Source organism: Ranitomeya imitator, chromosome 3 (assembly GCF_032444005.1).
Source record: "Ranitomeya imitator isolate aRanImi1 chromosome 3, aRanImi1.pri, whole genome shotgun sequence".
Taxonomy (NCBI): domain Eukaryota; kingdom Metazoa; phylum Chordata; class Amphibia; order Anura; family Dendrobatidae; genus Ranitomeya; species Ranitomeya imitator.
Window position 1 is genome coordinate 780,423,180 of NC_091284.1, and position 25,841 is coordinate 780,449,020.

At 44.4% G+C, this 25,841-nt stretch overlaps 1 protein-coding gene across 1 annotated transcript in view; it reads right to left on the reverse strand.

Moving 5' to 3' along the window:
* Positions 1-25,841, reverse strand: part of SACS (sacsin molecular chaperone) — a 102,759-nt gene that overhangs the window by 71,126 nt on the left and 5,792 nt on the right. Inside the window, exon 2 of the mRNA XM_069759120.1 lies at positions 14,861-15,273. Within this exon, the coding sequence (XP_069615221.1) occupies positions 14,861-14,883 (23 nt within the window). The 5' untranslated portion in view covers positions 14,884-15,273. The remainder of the gene's footprint in view (positions 1-14,860; positions 15,274-25,841) is intronic.

Below are 25,841 nucleotides of genomic sequence, written 5' to 3' on the forward strand. Positions count from 1 at the left end.
CCCCGATGTAACCTGAAAGATGAGAAAAAGAGGTTAGATTATACTCACCCAGGGGCGGTCCTGGTCCGGTTCTGGTCCGATGGGCGTCGCGATCCGGTCCGGGGCCTCCCATCTTCTTACGATGATGTCCTCTTCTTGTATTCACGCTGCGGCTCCGGCGCAGGCGTACTTTGTCTGCCCTATTGAGGGCAGAGCAAAGTACTGCAGAGCGCAGGCGCCGGGCCTCTCTGACCTTTCCCGACGCCTGCACATTGCAGTACTTTGCTCTGCCCTCAACAGGACAGACAAAGTACACCTGTGCCGGAGCCGCCACGTGAATACAAGAAGAGGACGTAATCGTAAGAATATGGGAGGCCCCGGACCGGACAGCGACACCCATCAGACTGGACCACCCCTGGGTGAGTATAATCTAACCTCTTTTTCTCATCTTTCAAGATACATCGGGGGCTTATCTACAGCATTACAGAATGCTGTAGATAAGTCCCTGATGCTGGTGGGCTTAGCTCACCTTCGATTTTGGGGGTAACAGGTTCCCTATAAGGCTACGTTCACATTAGCGTTTCCAGACGCAGCGTCGGGAAACGCAGCGGCGACGCATGCGTCATGCGCTCCTATATTTAACATGGGGGACGCATGGACATGCGTTGTGCTGCGTTGTGCGGCGCATGCGTTTTTTTTGCCGCAAGCGTCGGGCAAAGAAAACGCAACAAGTTGCATTTTTTTTGCGTCGAAATTTCGGCAAAAAACGACGCATGCGTCGCAAAACGCAGCGTTTTTGTGTGCGTTTTGGTGCGTTTTTATTTGCGTTGTGCGTTGCGTCGCCGACGCAGCGGCGCACAACGCAAATGTGAACGTAGCCTAAAAGAGTTGTCCCCCTTTTAACAAACTTTTGCTCATATGTGTCTTTATGTGTAAAAAGTGCTGACTCTCCACTGCAGTCTCGAGCTCTGTTGATCGGCTGCAGCAATGACGACACTACCGCCAATCTGTGATCTCAGCTGCTCATGCCGTCGATGAACGCAGAGTCCAAATTGGCAGCAGTGCTGTGGACATAACGTCACCGCTGTAGCCAAACAGAGACCGTAACGTGGCTGTTGCGGAGATTGAGTGCTGGACCCATCAAGAATAATTTATACCCAGCCTTTGTTGTTGTTTTTTTTTTATCAAAAACTGAGCCTGTCATGACATAGTGTGAAAAGACATGTTGTAGATGTTTTGGACTTTATATTTCCATGTGCACTGTAATTTGGGTTGTGGTCGAGTACGACTGGTGTTTGAAAGGGTGGGTTGGTTGTTTGTGGGGGAGGGATGAGTTGGGGTTCAATTATTCTGATTTGCATATCCTGTTCTTTTTTCTATCTGTAAAATGTTTTAAAATTAATACAAAATTTAACTGATTAAAGCTAAAAAAAAAAATAACTGAGGGCAAAAGGGACAACCCTGGATGTAAATTGGGGAATGCTCCCAAAGTATACTGCACCTCCAGAAGCAAACAACGAGATGTGAACACAGAGCAGTACCTCACTCACATGTGACGCAGAGAGGTGTAAAGCAGCCCCAGACAAATAAAAATATAGACAACTGCTCTACATAAAATCTTACTTCATGTATACACCAAATTTATAGATCAGGACAGCAACCAGTGTTTTAGTAAATTCTCTTGGGTGCAAAGATACCAAGATGGGACGACATAACAAAAGTAACATAATAAATTGCTAATTGTTATAAAATTAGCATATCTACCGTATGTTAGCGTGACTTATTCCATATATCTGTTTGTATATAGACTCTGTATGACACAAAATGATGGCGGTTAGGGTTAGCACACACGTGTGTAAAAAATCGGCGAGTGCAATGTGAGAAACAAAAATTGCACTGCACTCGCCACAATGTTATTCAATTAGGCAGTGTCCATCTGTTTTTCCTCAACTGGAATTGGTGAAAAAAAAAAAAACTAAAACTGCCAAGACACACCAATGCAAGTCAATGGGTGTGAAAAATAAATTGCACGGCACACGGCCCATGCGTATACCATGCGATTTTTATGCACCCATCTCATAGGAAACCCGACATTTCATCAGCTGAGTACAGTAAATTCAAAGAGTGAACCATCAGAGTATTATATATATATATATATATACTGTATATGCCATTGAGATATATAATTAATGCGCAGAGAATGTGTAGCTTAGTGTACATGTATAGAGCTAATAAATGAATAAAATACAAAAAATGGTGTCCCCTTATTTTTATTTACCAGCTGAGGGAAAGCAGACAGCTGACAGCTAGCATTAATAGTCTGGTTAGGCTACTTTCATACTGGCATTTTTTTAATACGTCGCAATGCGTCGTTTGCCCCATAGAGTTACATTACCGACGCATTGCGACGTATTGACACACGCAAGACGGTTGCGCCGTGTTGTGGCGGACCGCCGGGAGCAAAAAACGTTAAAAGTAACGTTTTTTGCAGCCGACGGACCGCTTTTTCCGACCGCGCATGCGCGGCCGGAACTCCGCCCCCACCTCCCCGCACCTCACAATGGGGCAGCGGATGCACCGGAGAAATGCGTCCGCTGCACCTTTTGTGCGGCACAACAAACGCTAGCGTCGGAATCTCGGCCGAATCCGACGCTACTGTGAAAGTAGCCTAAGGGAGCAAAAAACCATGTACCTTCTCGGCTATTAATGTCAACTCACAGCTGTCTACTTAGCCTTTACTGGTTATTAAAAAGGAGGGACCCAAAAAAAATGATGTGGGATCCCTCATATTTTTAATCCTCAGCAAAATGCTAAGGCGGCAGCTGCGGGCTGATATTAACAGCCTGGGAAGGGGCCATAGATATTGGCCCCCTTCCAAATTAATAACACCATCCCTCAGCATCCATTAGATTTGCACTAGATTCTCTTAGCAGTGCATGAATGTGAGTTTTCAAGTTTATCAACACTTTACAAAGGTTCGAATTAAAAAATGTTGAGCAAACAATGAGGTGTCGCTTAAAAGAAATGTATCATCAGAAAACAATGTATTGTATCGATCAAGTTTTATTTTACACATTTTTTTAATGGGGCTTTTCTTTTTGTTTAAAATGTCAGAGGGATAGAAGCTAATCTCCCAAGACTTGTTTCGGACAAATTCACTCAATTCGTCCTTTTCGAATAACCTATGCCCAAATCAAAAGTGCCCCAATTGCCAATTATTTTGCTTTCAAGTCTCTGAAGACGCCAAAGCATAACAAACAGAGGGAAGGGTTTAAAAAGAAAAGAATCCAGAAAAAATGGCGACCAACTGGATTAGAAAGAGGTGAATCCTAAAAATGTAAGATTACTGGAAAATTTGAGGAAATTTCCTAAACAAATTTGGCTCACTACTGAAAAATTGATCGTCTCTAATCCTAGAAAATCCTTTGAAAATTGTAGGCGATACATTCCTTTTATTTTTTACTTTAAAGGGAACCTGTCACCCCGTTTTTTCAGATTGAGATATAAATACTGTTAAATAGGGCCTGCGCTGTGCGTTACTATAGTGTATGTAGTGTACCCTGATTCCCCATGTATGCTGAGAAATACATTACCAAAGTCGCCGTTTTCCCCTGTCAATCAGGCTGGTCAGGTCGGGAGGGCGTGGTGACATCGTGGTTCCCCAGCTTTCCGTTGGTGGCATAGTGGTGTGCGCATGTCGCAGTGACGAATCCACTGCGCGCACGTGAAGAAGCAGCGCGCGATCTGCGCTATTACCCCGTCATCGGTGGGGGCGGCCATCTTCCTGGGGCCGCGCGTGCGCAGATGGAGTGCTCTGCTGCACGGGGCTTCAGGAAAATGGCCGCGGGATGCCGCGCGTGCGCAGAAGAGATCGCGGCGGCCATTTTCCCAAAGCCGAGATGCAAACTGGTTTTTTTGGCTTATTCATCAACTATGACATATATATATATATTGCGCCAATGTACACCCTACACTGATTTTATGATTTGCACCTGAAATTCTTGCACATATTTTGATATATTTTAGCAGAACCTGTAACTTTTTGAGCTAAGAAGTTTTAAAATTGATAAAAAAAAATAAATAAAACCGCATTTTTTATCTTGCGTAACATTCATGTACCACGTGCATCATTTTGAAGAATTTGGCACAAGAATAGCGCAAGATGAAAAAAGATAAGTGACTTTGAAAAAAAAAAATGATGAAAGGGGCCCTAAATGTTTTTGGATGCACAAAGCTGGTTTTCCTCCAGTATTAGTGCTTTGCGTGACAGACTGTGTTCATCCTATGTACATCATGTACCTGTCCTACCGCCTCATGATCCTGAGCATCTTCTTCAAAGTTCTAACGTCTTCTGGGTGACTGAATGGATCAGGAGCTCACATCACTCCATTCATTGTCTATGGGACTGCTGGAAAGGCCACGTGCTGTAATCGGCTATCTTTGGGACAGTCCCGCATGAAGGGAGCGGTGGCGCGCATGCATGGCCACCTCTGCATTCCGATTTACTTTTTCCAAGCCAAGTTCTCGAGATCAGGCTCTATCGGAGCGGAATAGGTGATAACTTTTACTGGTTGGAATAACCCAGAATATCGGTAGGTCCTCAGAAGATGGTACGGCCAAATTCCTTAATTCATATGCCTTCAGCACATACATTTTCTGTAACGCCGTCCTTCCAGTTACTCATTACTGGCAATGTAAACGTGATAACGATACATATTAAACCATATTCCCATTACCATAGCACCACTTTTATTTCTGGAGTAATATACTGCACATAGGGCAGAGCTCCGCAGGGCGAGTCTTCCTCTGCAGAAATACTGCATGAAAGATCTAAGCGGCACCAACCACACTGTGCAGGACTGCAGACAAGAAGTCACGAGTCAGCACCTCCATTTAGATTCAGGTCATGTAAACTGTACAGAACGGGGAAACAGACAACGTGCCGCTGTAATACAACACAGTGCAGCCGATATCCGACATTTGGGGGGAAGGATTTTTATTTATAATTAAGTGCAGTTTCGATCAACGGCCATTTTAACTCCTTTAAGACTTTGGGGGATGCGGAGACCTTTCTCATTTACTCCGAGCAAATTTTTACCTTTTGAAATGCTGAATTCTAAAGAGCATTATCGCTTATTACATAAAACCTTCACGGCCGGGTGATTATTTCGTTTATACTTTTATTTTTTTACTTCTTACTTTGTTCCCAAGAACTATAACTTTTTTTTATTTTTCTGTCAACATACACTAGTCCTATGAGTCTATGAGTGTTTTTTTTTTTTTTTTTTTTTGCAGGACTAATTGTAGTTTTGTCATTTGTCATTGTACTGAAAACGGCTAAAAAAATAAATAAATAAGTGGAATGAAATCGTGGGCAAGAAAAAAAAAAAAACACAATTCCACTGCTGCTGTTTTGGCGTTTTGTTTTTACGGTATTTACTGTGCAGTAAATATAGCCTGGCAGCCTTGTTCTACACGTCAGTGCGATTACGGCAAAACCTACCATAAATTCTATACGTTTTTGATATATTATAGTGGTTAAAAAAAAAAATCAGAACCTTGTAAAAACAATATTTGGGTTGTGTCTCCATTTTTCTAAGGCCTTGTTTTTCGAGAGGCAAGCTGACGGATTTATTGATACCATATGTTTTGATCGCTTTTTATTGTATATTTTGGAGATGGTGCAGCAATCGAAATACTGATTTATATTTATATTTAACTTTATATTTTATATTTCGATAACTTTATATTATACATTTAACTTTATATTTTCTTAGATCCGTCTTTTATGTATTTCGCAATACTAAACATGTTGTTTTGTTTTGTATTTTCACTTTTTCTTAGCTTTCACGTTGTTATTTTTTTTATTCTCCCTCGGCTCTTGAATCTGTGATCATTTGAATGCTAAACCTGTGCAGTATAGAGAAGAAATGACGATCTCCTATGAAGCCCAGCCTGTGGCTGCTGGGCTTCACGGCATACAAAAATATCAGAAAAATGAGTCTTCAGTTAGTTAGCCACTGCCGGCCATGTCAAGCAACCAGTAACACACAACTGTGTCACGGAGGGCGATAGGCACCGGAGCGCTCAAGTGCCACTGTCAGAGCTCTGATCGCTGATGTCTGTATAACACAACATAATATAATACAGCCCCCTCCATATAGCTACTCCAAAGGGCTAAAGGGGTTTCACTCTCAAAGATTTATATAACAGAAAAGGTGGATGAAAAAAATAAGTGCTGGATCCATTGCATGGTGGACACCACCAACACCCAATGGTCCATTGACTTGACATTCGAGTTTATATAAATTGGGAAAAAAGTGGTAAAAATGTACACTAGGAGGCAGCCAAATGGGCATCACAAGGGTTTAATGGGTATTTCCAACACTGCAATGTTCTCGCCTATCAATCACTGGGACCTTCACAGATTTGAGAACATTGTTCATTAATTTGAGAACGGAGTAAAGCAGTGGCCACACATGGGTGCCACCACACCACACGTTGTCTATAGCAGAGGTCCCCAACTCCAGTCCTCAAGGCCCACCAACAGGTCATGTTTTCAGGATTTCCTTTGCATTGCACAGGTGATGCAATTATTACCTGGGCAAGACTAAGGAAATCCTGAAAACATGACCTGTTGGTGGGCCTTGAGGACTGGAGTTGGGGACTTCTGGTCTATAGGACAGCTGGAGGAAGCACATTGCTGGACTCGGCTATCTCCGGCCGTCTCATAATCAATGAATGGAGTGAAGGTCCACATCACCGGTGGATAGATGGTAGCTTGCAATGTTGGGAATAAACATTTCATCATTGTGTTTCCTTAAAATGGTTATCCAGGACTAGTTGCTAACTACCTGCCTCTTCAGCCCAGCACCAATCTCTGCCATCGAGTGACCACAGCCCTCTCCGTCCAGAGATTCTCCTTCTTCTGATGATATCACGTCAACAGAGTGTCAAATTCTTTTCCACTCTGCACTTTCAACAGAATGTCACTGTTGACGTCATGCTGATTGACAGCCGGTTCCCCACTGCCTAACTATGTGGAGTCGGCTGTCAATCAGCATGACATCAGCAGTGATGCCATGTCAACAAAGCAGCCAGTAAGAGAAGGTGCTGTTCTGTTGAGAAGTGAAAAATGAAGCAGGAGAATCGTGGACTGTGTTGTCAGAGATCGCCCTCCGTGCAGAATAGGCAGGTAGTTTTGCCCCATTTGCAAAAATAATAAAAGTCCTGGATGAACCCTTTAAGGCATTTTTTTCTGTCTAGTCTGTTTTTGCTTCTTTTGTGCCTTTTTAACCCCTTCCCGACCTTTGACGCATACGCTGCGTCATGAAAGTCGGTGCCATTCCGACCCATGACGCAGCATATGCGTCATGGAAAGATCGCGTCCCTGCAGGCCGGGTGAAAGGGTTAACTCCCATTTCACCCGATCTGCAGGGACAGGGGGAGTGGTAGTTTAGCCCAGGGGGGGTGGCTTCACCCCCTCGTGGCTACGATCGCTCTGATTGGCTGTTGAAAGTGAAACTGCCAATCAGAGCGATTTGTAATATTTCCCCTAAAAAAATGGTGAAATATTACAATCCAGCCATGGCCGATGCTGCAATATCATCGGCCATGGCTGGACACACTAATGTGCACCCACCCCACTCCTCCGATCGCCCCCCCAGCCCCCAGATCTGTGGTCTGCTCCCCTCGGTCCTGTGCTCCGCTCCCCCGTCCTCCTGCCCGCTCCCCCCGTGCTCCAATCACACCCCCCGTGCTCCAATCAAACCCCCCGCACTCCGATCCCCCTCCCCCGCACAGCGATCCCCCCCCCGCACAGCGATTCCCCCCCCCCGTGCTCCGATCCACCCGCCCGCACAGCGATCCCCCACTCCGTGCTCCAATCCACCCCCCATGTTCCGATCCACCCCCCCGTGCTCCGACGCCCCCCCCCCCCGTGCCCTGATCTCCCCCCCCTTATACTTACCTGGCCTCCCGGGGACCGTCCGTCTTCTTTCCTGGGCGCCGCCATCTTCCAAAATGGCGGGCGCATGTGCAGTGCGCCCGCCGAATCTGCCAGCCGGCAGATTCGTTCCAGAGTGAATTTTGATCACTGAGATATAACCTATCTCAGTGATCAAAATAAAAAAAAAAAGTAAATGACCCCCCCCCCCCCTTTGTCACCCCCATAGGTAGGGACAATAAAAAAAATAATTTTTTTTTTTTCCCACTAAGGTTGGGGTAAGAACTAGGGTTAGGGTTAGGGGTAGGGTTAGGGGTAGGGTTAGGGGTAGGGTTAGGGTTAGGGGTAGGGTTAGGGTTAGGGGTAGGGTTAGGGTTAGGGGTAGGGTTAGGGTTAGGGTTTCGGTATGTGCACACGTATTCTGGTCCTCTGCGGATTTTTATATATTATATATTTATGGCGGATTTACCATGTTTTTTCTGCGCATTTCAATGCGGTTTTACAACAGCGATTTTCTATTTGAGCAGTTGTAAAACCGCTGCGGAATCCGCAGAAAGAAGTGACATGTTGCGGAATGTAAACCGCTGCGTTTCCGTGCAGTTTTTCTGCAGCATGTGTACAGCGCTTTTTGTTTTCCATAGGTTTGCATTGAACTGTAAACTCATGGGAAACTGCTGCGGATCCGCAGCGTTTTCCGCAGCGTGTGCACATACCTTTAGAATTAGGCTATGTGCACACGGTGCGGATTGGCCGCTGCGGATCCGCAGCAGAGTTCCATCAGGTTTACAGTACCATGTAAACATATGGAAAACCAAATCCGCTGTGCCCATGGTGCGGAAAATACCACGCGGGAACGCTGCGTTGTATTTTCCGCAGCATGTCAATTCTTTGTGCGGATTCCGCAGCGTTTTACACCTGTTCCTCAATAGGAATCCGCAGGTGAAATCCGGACAAAAAACACTGGAAATCCGCGGTAAATCCGCAGGTAAAACGCAGAGCCTTTTACCCGCGGATTTTTAAAAAATGGTGCTGAAAAATCTCATACGAATCCGCAACGTTGGCACATAGCCTTAGGGCTAGGGTTGGGTTGGAATTAGGGTTGTGGTTAGGGTTAGGGGTGTGTTGGGGTTACGGGTGTGTTGGAGTATGGGTTGTGATTAGGGTTACGGCTACAGTTGCGATAAGGGTTAGGGGTGTGTTGGGGTTAGTGTTGGAGGTAGAATTGAGGGGTTTCCACTGTTTAGGCACATCAGGGGGTCTCCAAACGCAACATGGCGCCACCATTGATTCCAGCCAATCTTGTATTCAAAAAGTCAAATGGTGCTCCCTCACTTCCGAGCCCCGACGTGTGCCCAAACAGTGGTTTACCCCCACATATGGGGTACCAGCATACTCAGGACAAACTGCGCAACAATTACTGGGGTCCAATTTCTCCTGATACCCTTGTGAAAATAAAGAAATGCTTGCTAAAACATCATTTTTGAGGAAAGAAAAATGATTTTTTATTTTCACGGCTCTGCGTTGTAAACGTCTGTGAAGCACTTGGGGGTTCAAAGTGCTCACCACATATCTAGATAAGTTCCTTGGGGGGTCTAGTTTCTAAAATGGGGTCACTTGTGGGGGGTTTCTACTGTTTAGGCACACCAGGGGCTCTGCAAACGCAATGTGACGCCCGCAGACCATTCCATCAAAGTCTGCATTTCAAAAGTCACTACTTCCCTTCTGAGCCCCGACATGTGCCCAAACAGTGGTTTACCCCCACACATGGGGTATCAGCGTACTCAGGAGAAACTGGACAACAACTTTTGGGGTCCAATTTCTCCTGTAACCCTTGGGAAAATAAAAAATTCTGGGCTAAATAATTATTTTTGAGGAAAGAAAACGTATTTATTATTTTCACGGCTCTGCATTATAAACTTCTATGAAGCACTTGGGGGTTCAAAGTGCTCACCACACATCTAGATAAGTTCCTTTCGGGGTCTAGTTTCCAAAATGGGGTCACTTCTGGGGGGTTTCTACTGTTTAGGCACATCAGGGGCTCTGCAAACGCAACGTGACGCCCGCAGAGCATTCCATCAAAGTCTGCATTTCAAAACGTCACTACTTCAATTCCGAGCCCCGGCATGTGCCCAAACAGTAGTTTACCCCCACATATGGGGTATCACCGTACTCAGGAGAAACTGGACAACAAATATTGGGGTCAAATTTCTCCTGTTACCCTTGGGAAAATTAAAAAATTCTGGGCTAAATAATTATTTTTGAGGAAAGAAAACGTATTTATTATTTTCACGGCTCTGCATTATAAACTTCTGTGAAGCACTTGGGGGTTCAAAGTGCTCACCACACATCTAGATAAGTTCCTTTCGGGGTCTAGTTTCCAAAATGGGGTCACTTGTAGGGGGGTTTCTACTGTTAAGCCACATCAGGGGCTCTGCAAACGCAACGTGACGCCCACAGAGCATTCCATCAAAGTCTGCATTTCAAAACGTCACTACTTCACTTCCGAGCCTCGGCATGTGCCCAAACAGTGGTTTACCCCCACATATGGGGTATCAGCGTACTCAGGAGAAACTAGACAACACCTTTTGGGATCCATCTTCTCCTGTTACCCTTGGGAAAATAAAAAATTCTGGGCTAAATAGTTATTTTTGAGGAAAGAAAACGTATTTATTATTTTCACGGCTCTGCATTATAAACTTCTATGAAGCACTTGGGGGTTCAAAGTGCTCACCACACATCTAGATAAGTTCCTTTCGGGGTCTAGTTTCCAAAATGGGGTCACTTGTGGGGGGTTTCTACTGTTAAGCCACATCAGGGGCTCTGCAAACGCAACGTGACGCCCACAGAGCATTCCATCAAAGTCTGCATTTCAAAATGTCACTACTTCACTTCCGAGCCCCGGCATGTGCCCAAACAGTGGTTTACCCCCACATATGGGGTATCAGCGTACTCAGGAGAAACTGGACAACAACTTTTGGGGTCAAATTTCTCCTGTTACCCTTTGTAAAATAAAAAATTGCAGGCTAAAAGATCATTTTTGAGAAAATATTTTTTTTTTTTTTTTTTCATGGCTCTGCGTTATAAACTTCTGTGAAGCACTTGGGGGTTCAAAGTCCTCACCACACATCTAGATTAGTTCCTTTGGGGGTCTAGTTTCCAAAATGGGGTCATTTCTGGGGGATCTCCAATGTTTAGGCACACAGGGGCTCTCCAAACGTGACATGGTGTCCGCTAATGATTGGAGCTAATTTTCCATTTAAAAAGCCAAATGGCGTGCCATCCCTTCCGAGCCCTGCCGTGCGCCCAAACAGTGGTTTACCCCCACATATGGGGTATCAGCGTACTCAGGACAAACTGGACAACAATATTTGGGGTCCAATTTCTCCTATTATCCTTGGCAAAATAGGAAATTCCAGGCTAAAAAATCATTTTTGAGGAAAGAAAAATTATTTTTTATTTTCATGGCTCTGCGTTATAAACTTCTGTGAAGCACCTGGGGGTTTAAAGTGCTCAATATGCATCTAGATAAGTTCCTTGGGGGGTCTAGTTTCCAAAATGGGGTCACTTGTGGGGGAGCTCCAATGCATAGGCACACAGGGGCTCTCCAAACGCGACATGGTGTCCGCTAACAATTGAAGCTAATTTTCCATTCAAAAAGTCAAATGGCGCGCCTTCCCTTCCGAGCCCTGCCGTGTGCCCAAACAGTGGTTTACCCCCACATATGAGGTATCGGCGTACTCGGGAGAAATTGTCCAACAAATTTTATGATCCATTTTATCCTACTGCCCATGTGAAAATGAAAAAATTGAGGCGAAAAGAATTTTTTTGTGAAAAAAAAGTACTTTTTCATTTTTACAGATCAATTTGTGAAGCACCTGAGGGTTTAAAGTGCTCACTAGGCATCTAATTAAGTTCCTTGGGGGGTCTAGTTTCCAAAATGGGGTCACTTGTGGGGGAGCGCCAATGTTTAGGCACACAGGAGCTCTCCAAACGCGACAGGGTGTCCGCTAACGATGGAAATAATTTTTCATTCAAAAAGTCAAATGGCGCTCCTTCCCTTTCCGAGCCTTACCATGTGCCCAAACAGTGGTTTACCCCCACATATGAGGTATCGGCGTACTCAGGAGAAATTGCCCAACACATTTTAGGATCCATTTTATCCTGTTGCCCATGTGAAAATGAAAAAATTGAGGCTAAAAGAATTTTTTTGTGAAAAAAAAGTACTTTTTCATTTTTACGGATCAATTTGTGAAGCACCTGGGGGTTCAAAGTGCTCATTATGCATCTAGATAAGTTCCTTGGGACGTCTAGTTTCCAAAATGGGGTCACTTGTGGGGGAGCTCCAATTTTTAGGCACACGGGGGCTCTCCAAACGTGACATGGTGTCCGCTAAAGAGTGGAGCCAATTTTTGATTCAAAAAGTCAAATGGCGCTCCTTCCCTTCCAAGCCCTGCCGTGCGCCCAAACAGTGGTTTACCCCCACATATGAGGTATCAGCGTACTCAGGACAAATTGGACAACAACTTTCATGGTTCAGTTTCTCCTTTTACCATTGGGAAAATAAAAAAATTGTTGCTAAAAGATAATTTTTGTGACTAAAAAGTTAAATGTTCATTTTTTCCTTCCATGTTGCTTCTGCTGCTGTGAAGCACCTGAAGGGTTAATAAACTTCTTGAATGTGGTTTTGAGTACCTTGAGTGGTGCAGTTTTTAGAATGGTGTCACTTTTGGGTATTTTCAGCCATATAGACCCCTCAAACTGACTTCAAATGTGAGGTGGTCCCTAAAAAAATGGTTTTGTAAATTTCGTTGTAAAAATGACAAATCGCTGGTCAAATTTTAACCCTTATAACTTCCTAACAAAAAAAAATTTTGTTTCCAAAATTGTGCTGATGTAAAGTAAACATGTGGGAAATGTTATTTATTAACTATTTTGTGTCACATATCTCTCTGGTTTAACAGAATAAAAATTCAAAATGTGAAAATTGCGAAATTTTCAAAATTTTCGCCAAATTTCCGTTTTTATCACAAATAAACGCAGAATTTATTGACCTAAATTTACCACTAACATGAAGCCCAATATGTCACGAAAAAACAATCTCAGAACCGCTAGGATCCGTTGAAGCGTTCCTGAGTTATTACCTCATAAAGGGACACTGGTCAGAATTGCAAAAAACGGCAAGGTCTTTAAGGTCAAAATAGGCTGGGTCATGAAGGAGTTTAAGAAAAATGACACTTGATCCTTTCAATTAGTCTTGAATTATCGCACATTAGTCTTCAATTAAAAAAATAAAGAAAAATGGGTATTCTAATAGGAAACCGGAGTACCAGTGCTCAAAAATGTAACAACATTTTGAAAATATGTACATTTATGAATTAGCCGGAAAAAAATTGGACAAGGAAACCAACTTTATGGGGTGGCCCAATCCATACAACCTCTGCCCCAATGTTGTCAAAGCTTGTGGGCAACACAGACCATCTAGGTAATTATATTAGGGACCCCAATTATACAGAATACAAATTGAATACATTCACTTGCAGACACATTTAGCTTAACAATGCCCAACAGGGTAAAACAATATTTTTTATTTGGATTATTTTAAAGCTGACGTTTCACGCCAACCATCTTGGGATATCTTGAACAAAGAAAGTAAGGAAAGCCACATCTGTATATTACTGGGCCAATCACCTAAATTAAGGGAGTAACCATCATGAGCATCCTGAATAAGATTAGTTGAAACATAGGGTTCTCTGCTCTATAAGTGCAAAAATTTCCATTGATCATTACAATATAGGTTTGTCCACCCCAAAGGCTTATTAAAGGTGTTATCCACTACTAGGACAACTAAATGTTCGGCCCCGATAAAATAATAAAGCCTATACTCCCCTCCCGTTCCCGCGGTGTCGGCACTCACTCTCCCCGGAGCGGTGGTGCGGTGTTGTGACACCGACGCCCAATCATCGCTGGCGTCACTGACTCCGCCTTCGGACAAACTGAACATGAAGAGGAAGTCCGGGAGCAGCAGATCCATGGCTTCATCTTCAGTTCATATGAAGGCGGGAACAGTCACGACAGCACTGATTGGGCACCGGCGTCACGTGTCACAACACCATGCCACAGCCCTAGGGAGAGAGTGCCGACACCATGGGAAAGGAGCCCTTACGGGAGGTGAGTATAGGCTTTATTAATTTTGTTTACTTTCAGAATCGGTTGTCCTAGTAGTGGACAACCCCATAAAAGGGATTATTTAGGACTTACATATTAATAGACTCGGATTGGCCTGCGGAGGGACATGTGATTTCAGGTGGGCCCCAATGCAGAATTGGCCCCCAACTCCGTACATGAGCAGTGCTTTTGAACAATACATGTGATCCTCAAAGGACAGACCAGACCAACATTTCATCACTCATGTAACAAACTACCCAGTTTATTATTATTATTATTATATAGAAACATATATACATTTGTGGATGAGGGGAATATAATATTTGCATGTAGTTCATCAGAGGCACCAAACAGTCAATGTTACTGGCGAGCATTTGGCAACCCAGTCCTGCACTGAGGATAAGTCATCATTATCAATAGAAGATTGGTGGTGGATGAACACCGAGCAGCCATACATCTCCCGCTATGGCCGGATGTACCGCAATGGCATGGCTCCTTACACCATGTAGTGGTCTTTCTAGGGTACTGCAGCTGGGTTCTCCATTAGAATGAATGTGTATCCAGCTGCCACAGGAGCAGGACACAGCTGATGTGTGGGGGTAGCAGATAATGATCCCCCACCGATCTAATATCCATGACCTATCCTACAAATTGCTCATCATGCACAAGTCCACCCACATTGACTATATGAAAGTTTTGTATGATTCTTCTGATCTGCACAATAATTTCCAGGCAGACAGTAATTTACATAAAAGATAAAACACGACTTACTTTACGTCCATGGCTTCTGTCATATTTCTCTCGTGACTCTTAAAACAGACGTAGAAAGCATCAACTCGTCTGCAATATCTCTACGCTTTGTGATTTTCACGACTTGACCGAGTCCGTTCGCTACCTCACAGCCGACATTTTGCCTTGAGTCGCTCTATTACTCCTCTGATTCCACCTGACGTCTCAACAGACCTGTCTATCTTCCCAAACAGGTCCTTCAAAAAATTCACCAACTTCAGACCATTAGCAATCAATCAGCTCCTCGGAGACTTGTGTCCTTCTTCCCAACATAGACACGTTCCTTCACTCACGACAGGACTCTCTTCTGGATGGGGACATGAAGCCAATTCACACAGGGGATTTCCACTCATCGACTTTCATTAGCAGCCTAGATCAGGATTGCAGCACCGTATCTGTGACAAGTAAAGAAAAGGGGTAGGCTAGTTAAATTGGTTGTCCACCTTTGAGGACTTTTTTTTTACCGAAATGCATGTATTAGGGTCCAGAAACAATTTTTGGAATTGAATTTCATTAAAAGTTCTGCACAGTTTTGTTTTGTTTTCAGGCTTTTTGTTTTCGTGTATATTGAACTCTGATGTGGTCTTTGGCCATAAAAGGTTTTGTCGTATGGGGAACTTTTTTTTTTTTTTTTTAACTGAAATGCATGTTTTAGGGGCTAGAAACAATTTTCGGAATTGAATTTCATTTAAAGCTCTGCACAATTTTGTTTTGTTTTTCCAGACTCTTTGTTTTCGTGTATATTGGACTTTGATGTGGTCTTTGGCCATAAAAGGTTTTGTTCACCTTTGGGGAACTTTATTTTTTTTTTAACTTAAATGCATGTATTTGGGGCTAGAAAGCATTTTTGCTATTAGGTTTCATTAAAAATTTAGCAGCTTCTTTTTTTCAGGCTCTTTGTTTTCCTGTATATTAAACTTTGATGTGGTCTGTAGTCATAAGAAGGTTTTGTTCATCTGTGGGAACCATTTATTTTTTACCTAAATGCGTGTATTTATGTATTAGGGGCTAGAAATCATTTTTTTTCAATTGGGTCTCATTAAACAGTTTGCACAATTTGTTATTTTTTTAGGTTCTTTGCTTTCCTGCACATTCAACTTTAACGTAGTCTGTGCTCATAAATCAGCAGAGAGGAGTTTATAAAAAGGCAGAAAGCGTTGCAAACCAACCGATTGAGGGATTCTCAGTTAACTCATTCTGCAGCCACAGTAAACAGTGCATCACCAAGGCTGTAGAAGGAAAGTGGTGCAACATTTTTAACTAAACCCGATTGCAAAACAGATTTTTAGTCCTGATTATATGCACAATCCTGTATGAGAAAATATATATGTACACAGATATATTATATATTCTATATATATTATCTATAATATATATACTATAGATAGATAGATAGATAGATAGATAGATAGATAGATAGATATCCTCTCTTGCAGCAGAGATAGCGTTCCAAGAGTTGGAACTTTATAGTGGAACACATGCATGTAAAGCTGCATGGTAACGCAGATGCCATCCAGACTTTCCTATTTGGTGGCTGATGTTGCCAAAACCCTCGGTTTTGGGCAGAGGGGGGGGATATGTAACAAGGTCACTTGAAAAGTACTGGAGGGGAGGTATACTTCACTAAGGGTGTAAGCTCGGTGACAGCAACCTAGCAGGAGCTGAAATGAGTTAATCAGCCATGTTTAGCGCTAGGTTGATTGCACAGCTGAACCTGATTGATCAGCTGTTCCTGAAGAGGGCGAATTCCTGTAGCAACAAGGATTGTGCCATATGTTGTGTTTTGTTTTCCTGTTAGGCCAGGAAGGCAGGTTTTGTTTGGACAACATTGCACTGGTTTACGTTATATATAAAATCCTTAAAGAAAAAGTGAAAAAATGTTGAGAGATTTAAGGTTTAAAGCCTGCTAAATTGTGAATGTAGCTCTGTGCTATTAGGATTCTAACATCTAATTCAAGATTTTACGACTTTTAGTAACCTGCATAAAAATTTCAAATAAGAGTATCTCAACCAAAACGTGTGTGATTAGAACACTTGCTTTAAAGGGTTGTCTGGGATCAGTCATCGATGTCTGAATAGTGGGGGTGCAAACACCCGGCCTCCCCGCCGATCAGCTATTTCCGATGACGCCGGCCGGAACTGCTCAGTGAACAGAACCAAACAGCACAGCTCCATTCCCTGTGCAGGGGCTGTTGATAAAGACTGAAGCTCAGCTCCTATAGAAATCAATGGGAGATGAGCTGCAGCTGCAATAAGTTTAACATGCAGGAAAGCTCATGTTACTAAATATTTCCCTGGGGGTTACATTATCACAATGGAGGGAAAAAAAAGGTGCCATTTGGGGATGACGTCTTGTCATTCTGTGTCTGTATATAGCAAAGTTATAGTAGACGATGCTAATGTATAGAAAGTATCTTGAAGAAACACATCTGCTAAATGGATCACATAATGGCCTAGAGGTGATGGATGCCATTCTAACACGTGATGGTGTCTCCGCAGCTTCTTTACATGCATCTGCATATTTCCCATAAGGGATGGGGGCAGTGTTCTGGAATCACTGCGTTGAGAAACACGTGATGGTGTCTCCGCGGTGTTGGATGTTTTGGTCTCCCCGAGGCCAATCATCTGTGCCTTTATAGCCTTTTTACTAGGCACTGCTCCTAATAGCCAGATTCCTACTCCACACTGATGAGGGGCAAAAACCCCGAAACAGCTGTCTGTGGATGGATACCATGCTTGGCATAGGTGGCTTTCCTTCATAGGATGCTGCCCTTCCCGTGGTTGTTCCTTCCCGGGGAAAGGCCTGGCTATTCACTGCTTGCGTCGAGAAACACGTGATGGTGTCTCCGCAGCTTCTTTACATGCATCTGCATATTTCCTATAAGGGATGGGGGCAGTGTTCTGGAATCACTGCGTTGAGAAACACGTGATGGTGTCTCCGCGGTGTTGGATGTTTTGGTCTCCCCGAGGCCAATCATCTGTGCCTTTATATACTATGACGTCTGTCACCACAGATCGATTACAGCATGTATTGAACATATACATCATACCTAACAATTAAAAGAAAATGTTATATGTGAAAAATACTATATTGTCCTCAAAAAGTAGGATATGAGTAGTAGTCCCTGCCTATGGATAGGGTTTACATATTATCTTTTGTACTGGCAAATGAACAGCAACTTCGGACATGGTTGTATTGTCTTCCAGTAGTCTCGAGTCCCCCATGGACATTAGACTAAAGTATCCCGAATAGTGTTGAGCATTCCGATACCGCAAGTATCGGGTATCGGCCGATACTTGCGGTATCGGAATTCCGATACCGAGATCCGATACTTTTGTGGTATCGGGTATCGGTATCGGATACATAGAGATGTGTAAAATAAAGAATTAAAATAAAAAATATTGATATATTTACCTCTCCGGCGGCCCCTGGACTCAGCGCGGGTAACCGGCAGGCTTCCTTGTTCAAAATCAGCGCTTTTAGGACCTGAGAATCACGTCCCGGCTTCTGATTGGTCGCGGGCCGCCCATGTGACCGCCACGCGACCAATCACAAGCCGCGACGTCACCGCAAGCTATTAGCGCGCTCATTTTTGAAAAATGAGCGCGTTAATGACTTTCAAAGACGTAGCGGCTTGTGATTGGTCGCGGCCACGCGACCAATCACAAGCCGCGACGTCACCACATGCTATTAACGCGCTCATTTTTAAAAATGAGCGCGTTAATGGCTTTCAAAGACGTAGCGGCTTGTGATTGGTCGCGGCCACTCGACCAATCACAAGCCGCGACGTCACCACATGCTATTAACGCGCTCATTTTTAAAAATGAGCGCGTTAATGGCTTTCAAAGACGTAGCGGCTTGTGATTGGTCGCGGGGCCGCGACCAATCACAAGCCGCGACGTCACCGCAAGCTATTAACGCGCTCATTTTTAAAAATGAGCGCGTTAATGGCTTTCAAAGACGTAGCGGCTTGTGATTGGTCGCGGCCGCGACCAATCACAAGCCGCTACGTCTTTGAAAGCCATTAACGCGCTCATTTTTAAAAATGAGCGCGTTAATAGCTTGCGGTGACGTCGCGGCTTGTGATTGGTCGCGTGGCCGCGACCAATCATAAGCCGCTACGTCTTTCAAAGCCATTAACGCGCTCATTTTTTAAAATGAGCGCGTTAATAGCTTGCGGTGACGTCGCGGCTTGTGATTGGTCGCGTGGCCGCGACCAATCACAAGCCGCTACGTCTTTGAAAGCCATTAACGCGCTCATTTTTAAAAAATGAGCGCGTTAATAGCTTGCGGTGACGTCGCGGCTTGTGATTGGTCGCGTGGCGGTCACATGGGCGGCCCGCGACCAATCAGAAGCCGGGACGTGATTCTCAGGTGTTAAAAGCGCTGATTTTGAACAAAGAAGCCTGCCGGTTACCCGCGCTGAGTTCAGGGGCCGCCGGAGAGGTAAATATATCAATATTTTTTATTTTAATTCTTTATTTTACACATCCCTATGGATCCCAGGGTCTGAAGGAGAGTTTCCTCTCCTTCAGACCCTGGGAACTATGAGAATACCTTCCGATACTTGATGTCCCATTGACTTGTATTGGTATCAGATATCGGTATCGGCGATATCCGATATTTTTCGGGTATCGGCCGATACTATCCGATACCGATACTTTCAAGTATCGGACGGTATCGCTCAACACTAATCCCGAACTGTTGTGAATTCTGCTCTTGGGTTCCCTCCAGTGGTTGTAGCTGGGAATGCAGTTGTCTCCGAGTCACAGTCCTGGCCAGGTGTATCTGCTAATTGCTGTTCTGACTGGGATATTTAAGTGTGCAGGATTCCTTAGCCCTGGCCAGTTGTCAATGTTTCTTTGGAAGTGTTGGATCTCTGCCTGGCCTCACCTTCCTAGCTGCCAGTTCAGCAAAGATAAGTGTTTATTTCTTTTTCTGAAGCACACTTGCTGTGTGCTTATTTTCAGTGCTGATCTTTTGTTTCTATTTGTCCAGCTTAGACTGTGTCAGTTGCTTTTCTCAGTCTGGTTGGATTCTCTGGAGTTGCAGTTATACTCTCCACATCTTTAGTTAGGTGGTGGAGTTTTGTATTTTCTGCTGTGGATATTTTTGTAGTATTTTTATGCTGACCGCTTAGTATCCTGTCCTGTCCTTTTCTATTTATGGTAGCTAGAAGTGGCCTCCTTTGCAAAGCCTGTTTTCTGCCTGCGTGTGTCTTTTCCTCTCCAACTCACAGTCATTATTTGTGGGGGGCTGCCTATCCTTTGGGGGTCTACTTTGAGGCAAGATAGTTTTCCTATTTCCATCTTTAGGGGTATTTAGTTCTCCGGCTATGTCGAGGTGTCTAGGTTTTGTTAGGCACACCCCACGGCTACTTCTAGTTGCGGTGTTAAGATCAGGGTTTGCGGTCCGTATAGTTAACACCTACTCCAGAGAAAGTTTTCATGCTGCTCCAAGGCCACCTGATCATAACACCGAACCCACCAATATCGGCAGCATCTGCCAAAGGTTTATTGTGTATGGGGTCTCTCAACTCTCCCCGACATCAGAGGGATCCAGGATGTCCAGTTTTATACTGTCTATTCTTGTGTTCTCCAGGAGTCCGACAGGCTCTCTCTCCTAGAGAACAAAGGAGGGTTCGGTTGAGCTTCGTGGTCTTTTTGTATGGGGGAGTGGGGGTAGATAGCTGTCAGCCGAAACATAGTTTGTCCATCAGCTGTTGATGACCTATCCGTAGGACACCCGGCTCCCTGTTCAATCAGCTGTTCTTGGTGTAGATGATGGCCAGGACTGCCCAGTAAAGATGCTGCATGGTACAGCTCTGTCAACAAAAATGGAGAACAGCGGATCGTTGGGGGTGCCCGATGTCGCAGCCCCAACGTTCAGACATTGATGACCTATCCTAAGTAAGTAGTGGACAATCTGTAAGTTCACCAGGACTTCTAATGCAAGGCTAACAATTTTGCATACAGTAAAAAAGTTGTCCTTTCACCTATATAGTAATGGAACCAGCCCTAAATTCTATAAATATGTAGTTGGCAAGTTTGGAACTAGATTTCTTCTATTCTTATGGAAAGCTGACAATATGCTTTATTTCCCAAGTTCTTCTGGCATGGGGATGAAGAAACAGTCCTGCAGTAATACGTAAGGAATGTCAGCGTAGAGCGCACATCGTACACCGGTGACCAATATACAATATTTGGAGCGGATGTAAATAGCTGAACCCTCGTTCTATAGAATTTCCCTACTGAAAAGACAGAACGACGCAGGGTGCAGACACCATCAGCTCGGCTTTCTGCTGGATATACTTAGGCTGCTCCAAGGTCACACCAATCTTCTCATGTCATGTCAAGCCTCCACTTGTAAAGCACATAGACATGCGGGGGGGGGGGGCTTTCTGTAAATCACATAGCCCCCTCACTTACATTTTACGGTAGGAAGAGAAAAGAAAGAACTATCTGAGGCTGAGTTTTGCCACCTAAGGGTATGTGCACACATTAAGTATAGGGTCAGAAATTTCAGCACCATTTCCAAATCCTCTCAATGACTACCTCCTCTTGAACACTTATAAGTCTGAATGTGGGGACACTGATGCCAGTGCTGACTGGACATAAGGCCTGGTATTAAAAGTGAGTCCCGAGAGAGCGAGTGCTGGCACCACTAGAATGGCACGGGAGGCGAATATAGGCGTTTTTATTTTAATTGGGTCAAATATTCAGATTGTGAAGAGGTTGTCCTAGTAGTGGACAACCCCTCTACATTTGCTTCCCCTGCACATCCTTTTATAATCCATCCCTCTACTATATAATTGTCTAAGGGTCACTTCCATCTTTCCGTCTGTCTTTCTGTCCTTCTGTCACGGATATTCATTGGTCGCGGCCTCTGTCTGTCATGGAATCCAAGTCGCTGACTAGTCGTGGCAAAACGCCCACGACCATTACCACGACCAATCAGCGACGGCCACAGTCCGGCGGCAATATGGCCGCTCTTTCCTCCCCGCAGTCAGTGCCCGCTCTATACTCCCCTCCAGTCATCCAGTCAGCCCTCACACAGGGTTAATGCCAGCGTTACCAGAGCGCGGTGTAACGCACTCCATTAACGGAGCTATTAACCCTGTGTGACCAACTTTTTACTATTGATGCTGCATACGCAAAAAGATCTAATGTTACAAATAATAATAAAAAAAAACGTTATTCTCACACTCCGACGTCGCGCCCTGTGCTCGGCAGTGCAAGTGGCAGGTTCCGGTGGTAAGGATGCTATGCGAGAAGGACCTGCCATGACGTCACGCTCATGTGACCACAACATCATCACAGGTCATGCGCTCACACCCACCCTGGGACCGGAAGCTGCTGTGTGCACCGCACACAGCCGACAGGACTACAATGGGCCCCTCGGAAGGTGAGTATATGTTTCTCTTTTATTTTTTAACCTGTTACATACGTGGCTGAGCAATATACTACGTGACTGGGCAATATACTACGTGTCTGTGCTGTATACTACATCGCTGTGCAATATACTACGTGGCTGGGCAATATACTACGTGTCTGTGCTGTATACTACATCGCTGTGCAATATACTACATGGCTGGGCAATATACTACGTGGCTGGGCAGTATACTACGTGACTGGGCAATATACTACGTCACTAGGCAATATATTACGTGGCTGGGCAATATACTACGTGACTGGGCAATATACTATGTGACTGGGCAATATACTACGTGGCTGGGCAATATACTACGTGACTGGGCAATATACTATGTGACTGGGCAATATACTATGTGACTGGGCAATATACTACGTGACTGGGCAATATACTATGTGACTGGGCAATATACTGCGTGGCTGGGCAATATACTACGTGACTGGGCAATATACTACGTGACGGTGCTGTATACTACGTGGCTCTGTGCTGGGCAATATACTACGTGACTGGGCAGTATACTACGTGTCTGTGCTGTATACTACGTGGCTCTGTGCTGTATACTACATCGCTGTGCAATATACTACGTGACTGGGCAATATACTACGTGGCTGGGCAATATACTACGTGACTGGGCAATATACTATGTGACTGGGCAATATACTACGTGACTGGCCAATATATTACGTGACTGGCCAATATACTACGTGGCTGGGCAATATACTACGTGGCTGGGCTATATACTAAGTGACTGGGCAATATACTACATGGCTGGGCAATATACTACGTGGCTGGGCAATATACTACGTGTCTGGGCAATATACTATGTGACTGGGCAATATACTACGTCACTGGGCAATATACTACGTGGCTGGGCAATATACTACGTGGTTGGGCAATATACTACGTGGACATGCAATATACTACGTGGCTGGGCAATATACTACGTGGCTGGGCAATATACTACGTGGCTGGGCAATATACTACGTGGCTGGGCAATATACTATGTGACTGGGCAATATACTACGTGACTGGGCAATATACTACGTCGCTGGGCAATATACTACGTGGCTGGGCAATATACTACGTGGCTGGGCAATATACTACGTGGCTGGGCAATATACTACGTGACTGGGCAATATATTACGTCGCTGGGCAATATACTACGTGGCTGGGCAATATACTACGTGTCTGGGCAATATACTACGTGGCTGGGCAATATACTACGTGACTGGGCAATATACTACGTGGCTGGTCAATATACTACGTGGCTGGGCAATATACTACGTGGCTGGGCAATATACTACGTGGCTGGGCAATATACTACGTGACTGGGCAATATACTACGTGGCTGGGCAATATACTACGTCACTGGGCAATATACTACGTGGCTGGGCAATATACTTTGTGGTTGGGCAATATACTACGTGGACATGCAATATACTACGTGGCTGGGCAATATACTACGTGACTGGGCAATATACTACGTGACTGGGCAATATACTACGTGACTGGGCAATATACTACGTGGCTGGGCAATATACTACGTCACTGGGCAATATACTACGTGGCTGGGCAATATACTACGTGGTTGGGCAATATACTACGTGGACATGCAATATACTACGTGGCTGGGCAATATACTACGTGGCTGGGCAATATACTACGTCACTGGGCAATATACTACGTGGCTGGGCAATATACTATGTGGTTGGGCAATATACTACGTGACTGGGCAATATACTACGTGACTGGGCAATATACTACGTGGCTGGGCAATATACTACGTCACTGGGCAATATACTGCGTGGCTGGGCAATATACTACGTGGCTGGGCAATATACTACGTGGTTGGGCAATATACTACGTGGACATGCAATATACTACGTGACTGGGCAATATACTACGTGGCTGGGCAATATACTACGTCACTGGGCAATATACTACGTGGCTGGGCAATATACTACGTGGTTGGGCAATATACTACGTGGACATGCAATATACTACGTGGCTGGGCAATATACTACGTGACTGGGCAATTGTTGTGAATTATGTGGCTGAATTCACTCCTGTGGTCACAAGTGGTATTGCAGCCTCTGGGCTTCCTCCCTCAGGTGTTTTGGTGAGCTCGTTGGCTGCCTTGCTATTTAACTCCACCTGAGTCTGTCTTCCTTGCTCCTTGTCAATGTTCCAGTGTTGGATCTGAGCTTCTGCATCTTTCCTGTGGCCTGCTGCTCTGCTAGATAAGTGTTACTTTGTTTTTGTTTCCGTTTTTTCTGTCCAGCTGTGCTATTCTCTTTTGCTGGAAGCTCTGAGACGCAAAGGGTGCACCGCCGTGCCGTTAGTTCGGCACGGTGGGTCTTTTTGCCCCCCTTTGCGTGGTTCTGCTTTAGGGTTTTTTGTAGACTGCATAGTTCTCTTTGCTATCCTCGCTCTGTCTAGAATATCGGGCCTCACTTTGCTGAATCTATTTCATTCCTACGTTTTGTCTTTTCATCTTGCTAACAGTCATTATATGTGGGGGGCTGCCTATTCCTTTGGGGTATTTCTCTGAGGCAAGTCAGGCTTATATTTCTATCTTCAGGCTAGTCAGCTCCTCAGGCAGTGCCGAGTTGCATAGGTAGTGTTAGGCGCAATCCACTGCTGCTTTTAGTTGTGTGAGGATAGGTTCAGGTATTGCAGTCTGCAGAGATTCCACGTCTCAGAGCTTGTTCTATTGTTTTTGGGTTATTGCCATATCACTGTATGTGCGCTGATTACTGCACACTGTGTTGCCTGATAGCACAGCATAACAGGCAATATACTACGTGACTGGGCAATATACTACGTGACTGGGCAATATACTACGTGGCTGGGCAATATACTACGTCACTGGGCAATATACTACGTGGCTGGGCAATATACTACGTGGTTGGGCAATATTCTACGTGGACATGCAATATACTACGTGGCTGGGCAATATACTACGTGGCTGGGCAATATACTACGTGAATGGGCAATATACTACGTGGCTGGGCAATATACTACGTGGCTGGGCAATATACTACGTGGCTGGGCAATATACTATGTGACTGGGCAATATACTACGTCACTGGGCAATATACTACGTGGCTGGACAATATACTACGTGGTTGGGCAATATACTACGTGGACATGCATATTCTAGAATACCCGATGCGTTAGAATATATACAGTGGGGCAAAAAAGTATTTAGTCAGTCAGCAATAGTGCAAGTTCCACCACTTAAAAAGATGAGAGGCGTCTGTAATTTACATCATAGGTAGACCTCAACTATGGTAGACAAACTGAGAAAAAAAAATTCAGAAAATCACATTGTCTGTTTTTTTAACATTTTATTTGCATATTATGGTGGAAAATAAGTATTTGGTCAGAAACAAAATTTCATCTCAATACTTTGTAATATATCCTTTGTTGGCAATGACAGAGGTCAAACGTTTTCTGTAAGTCTTCACAAGGTTGCCACACACTGTTGTTGGTATGTTGGCCCATTCCTCCATGCAGATCTCCTCTAGA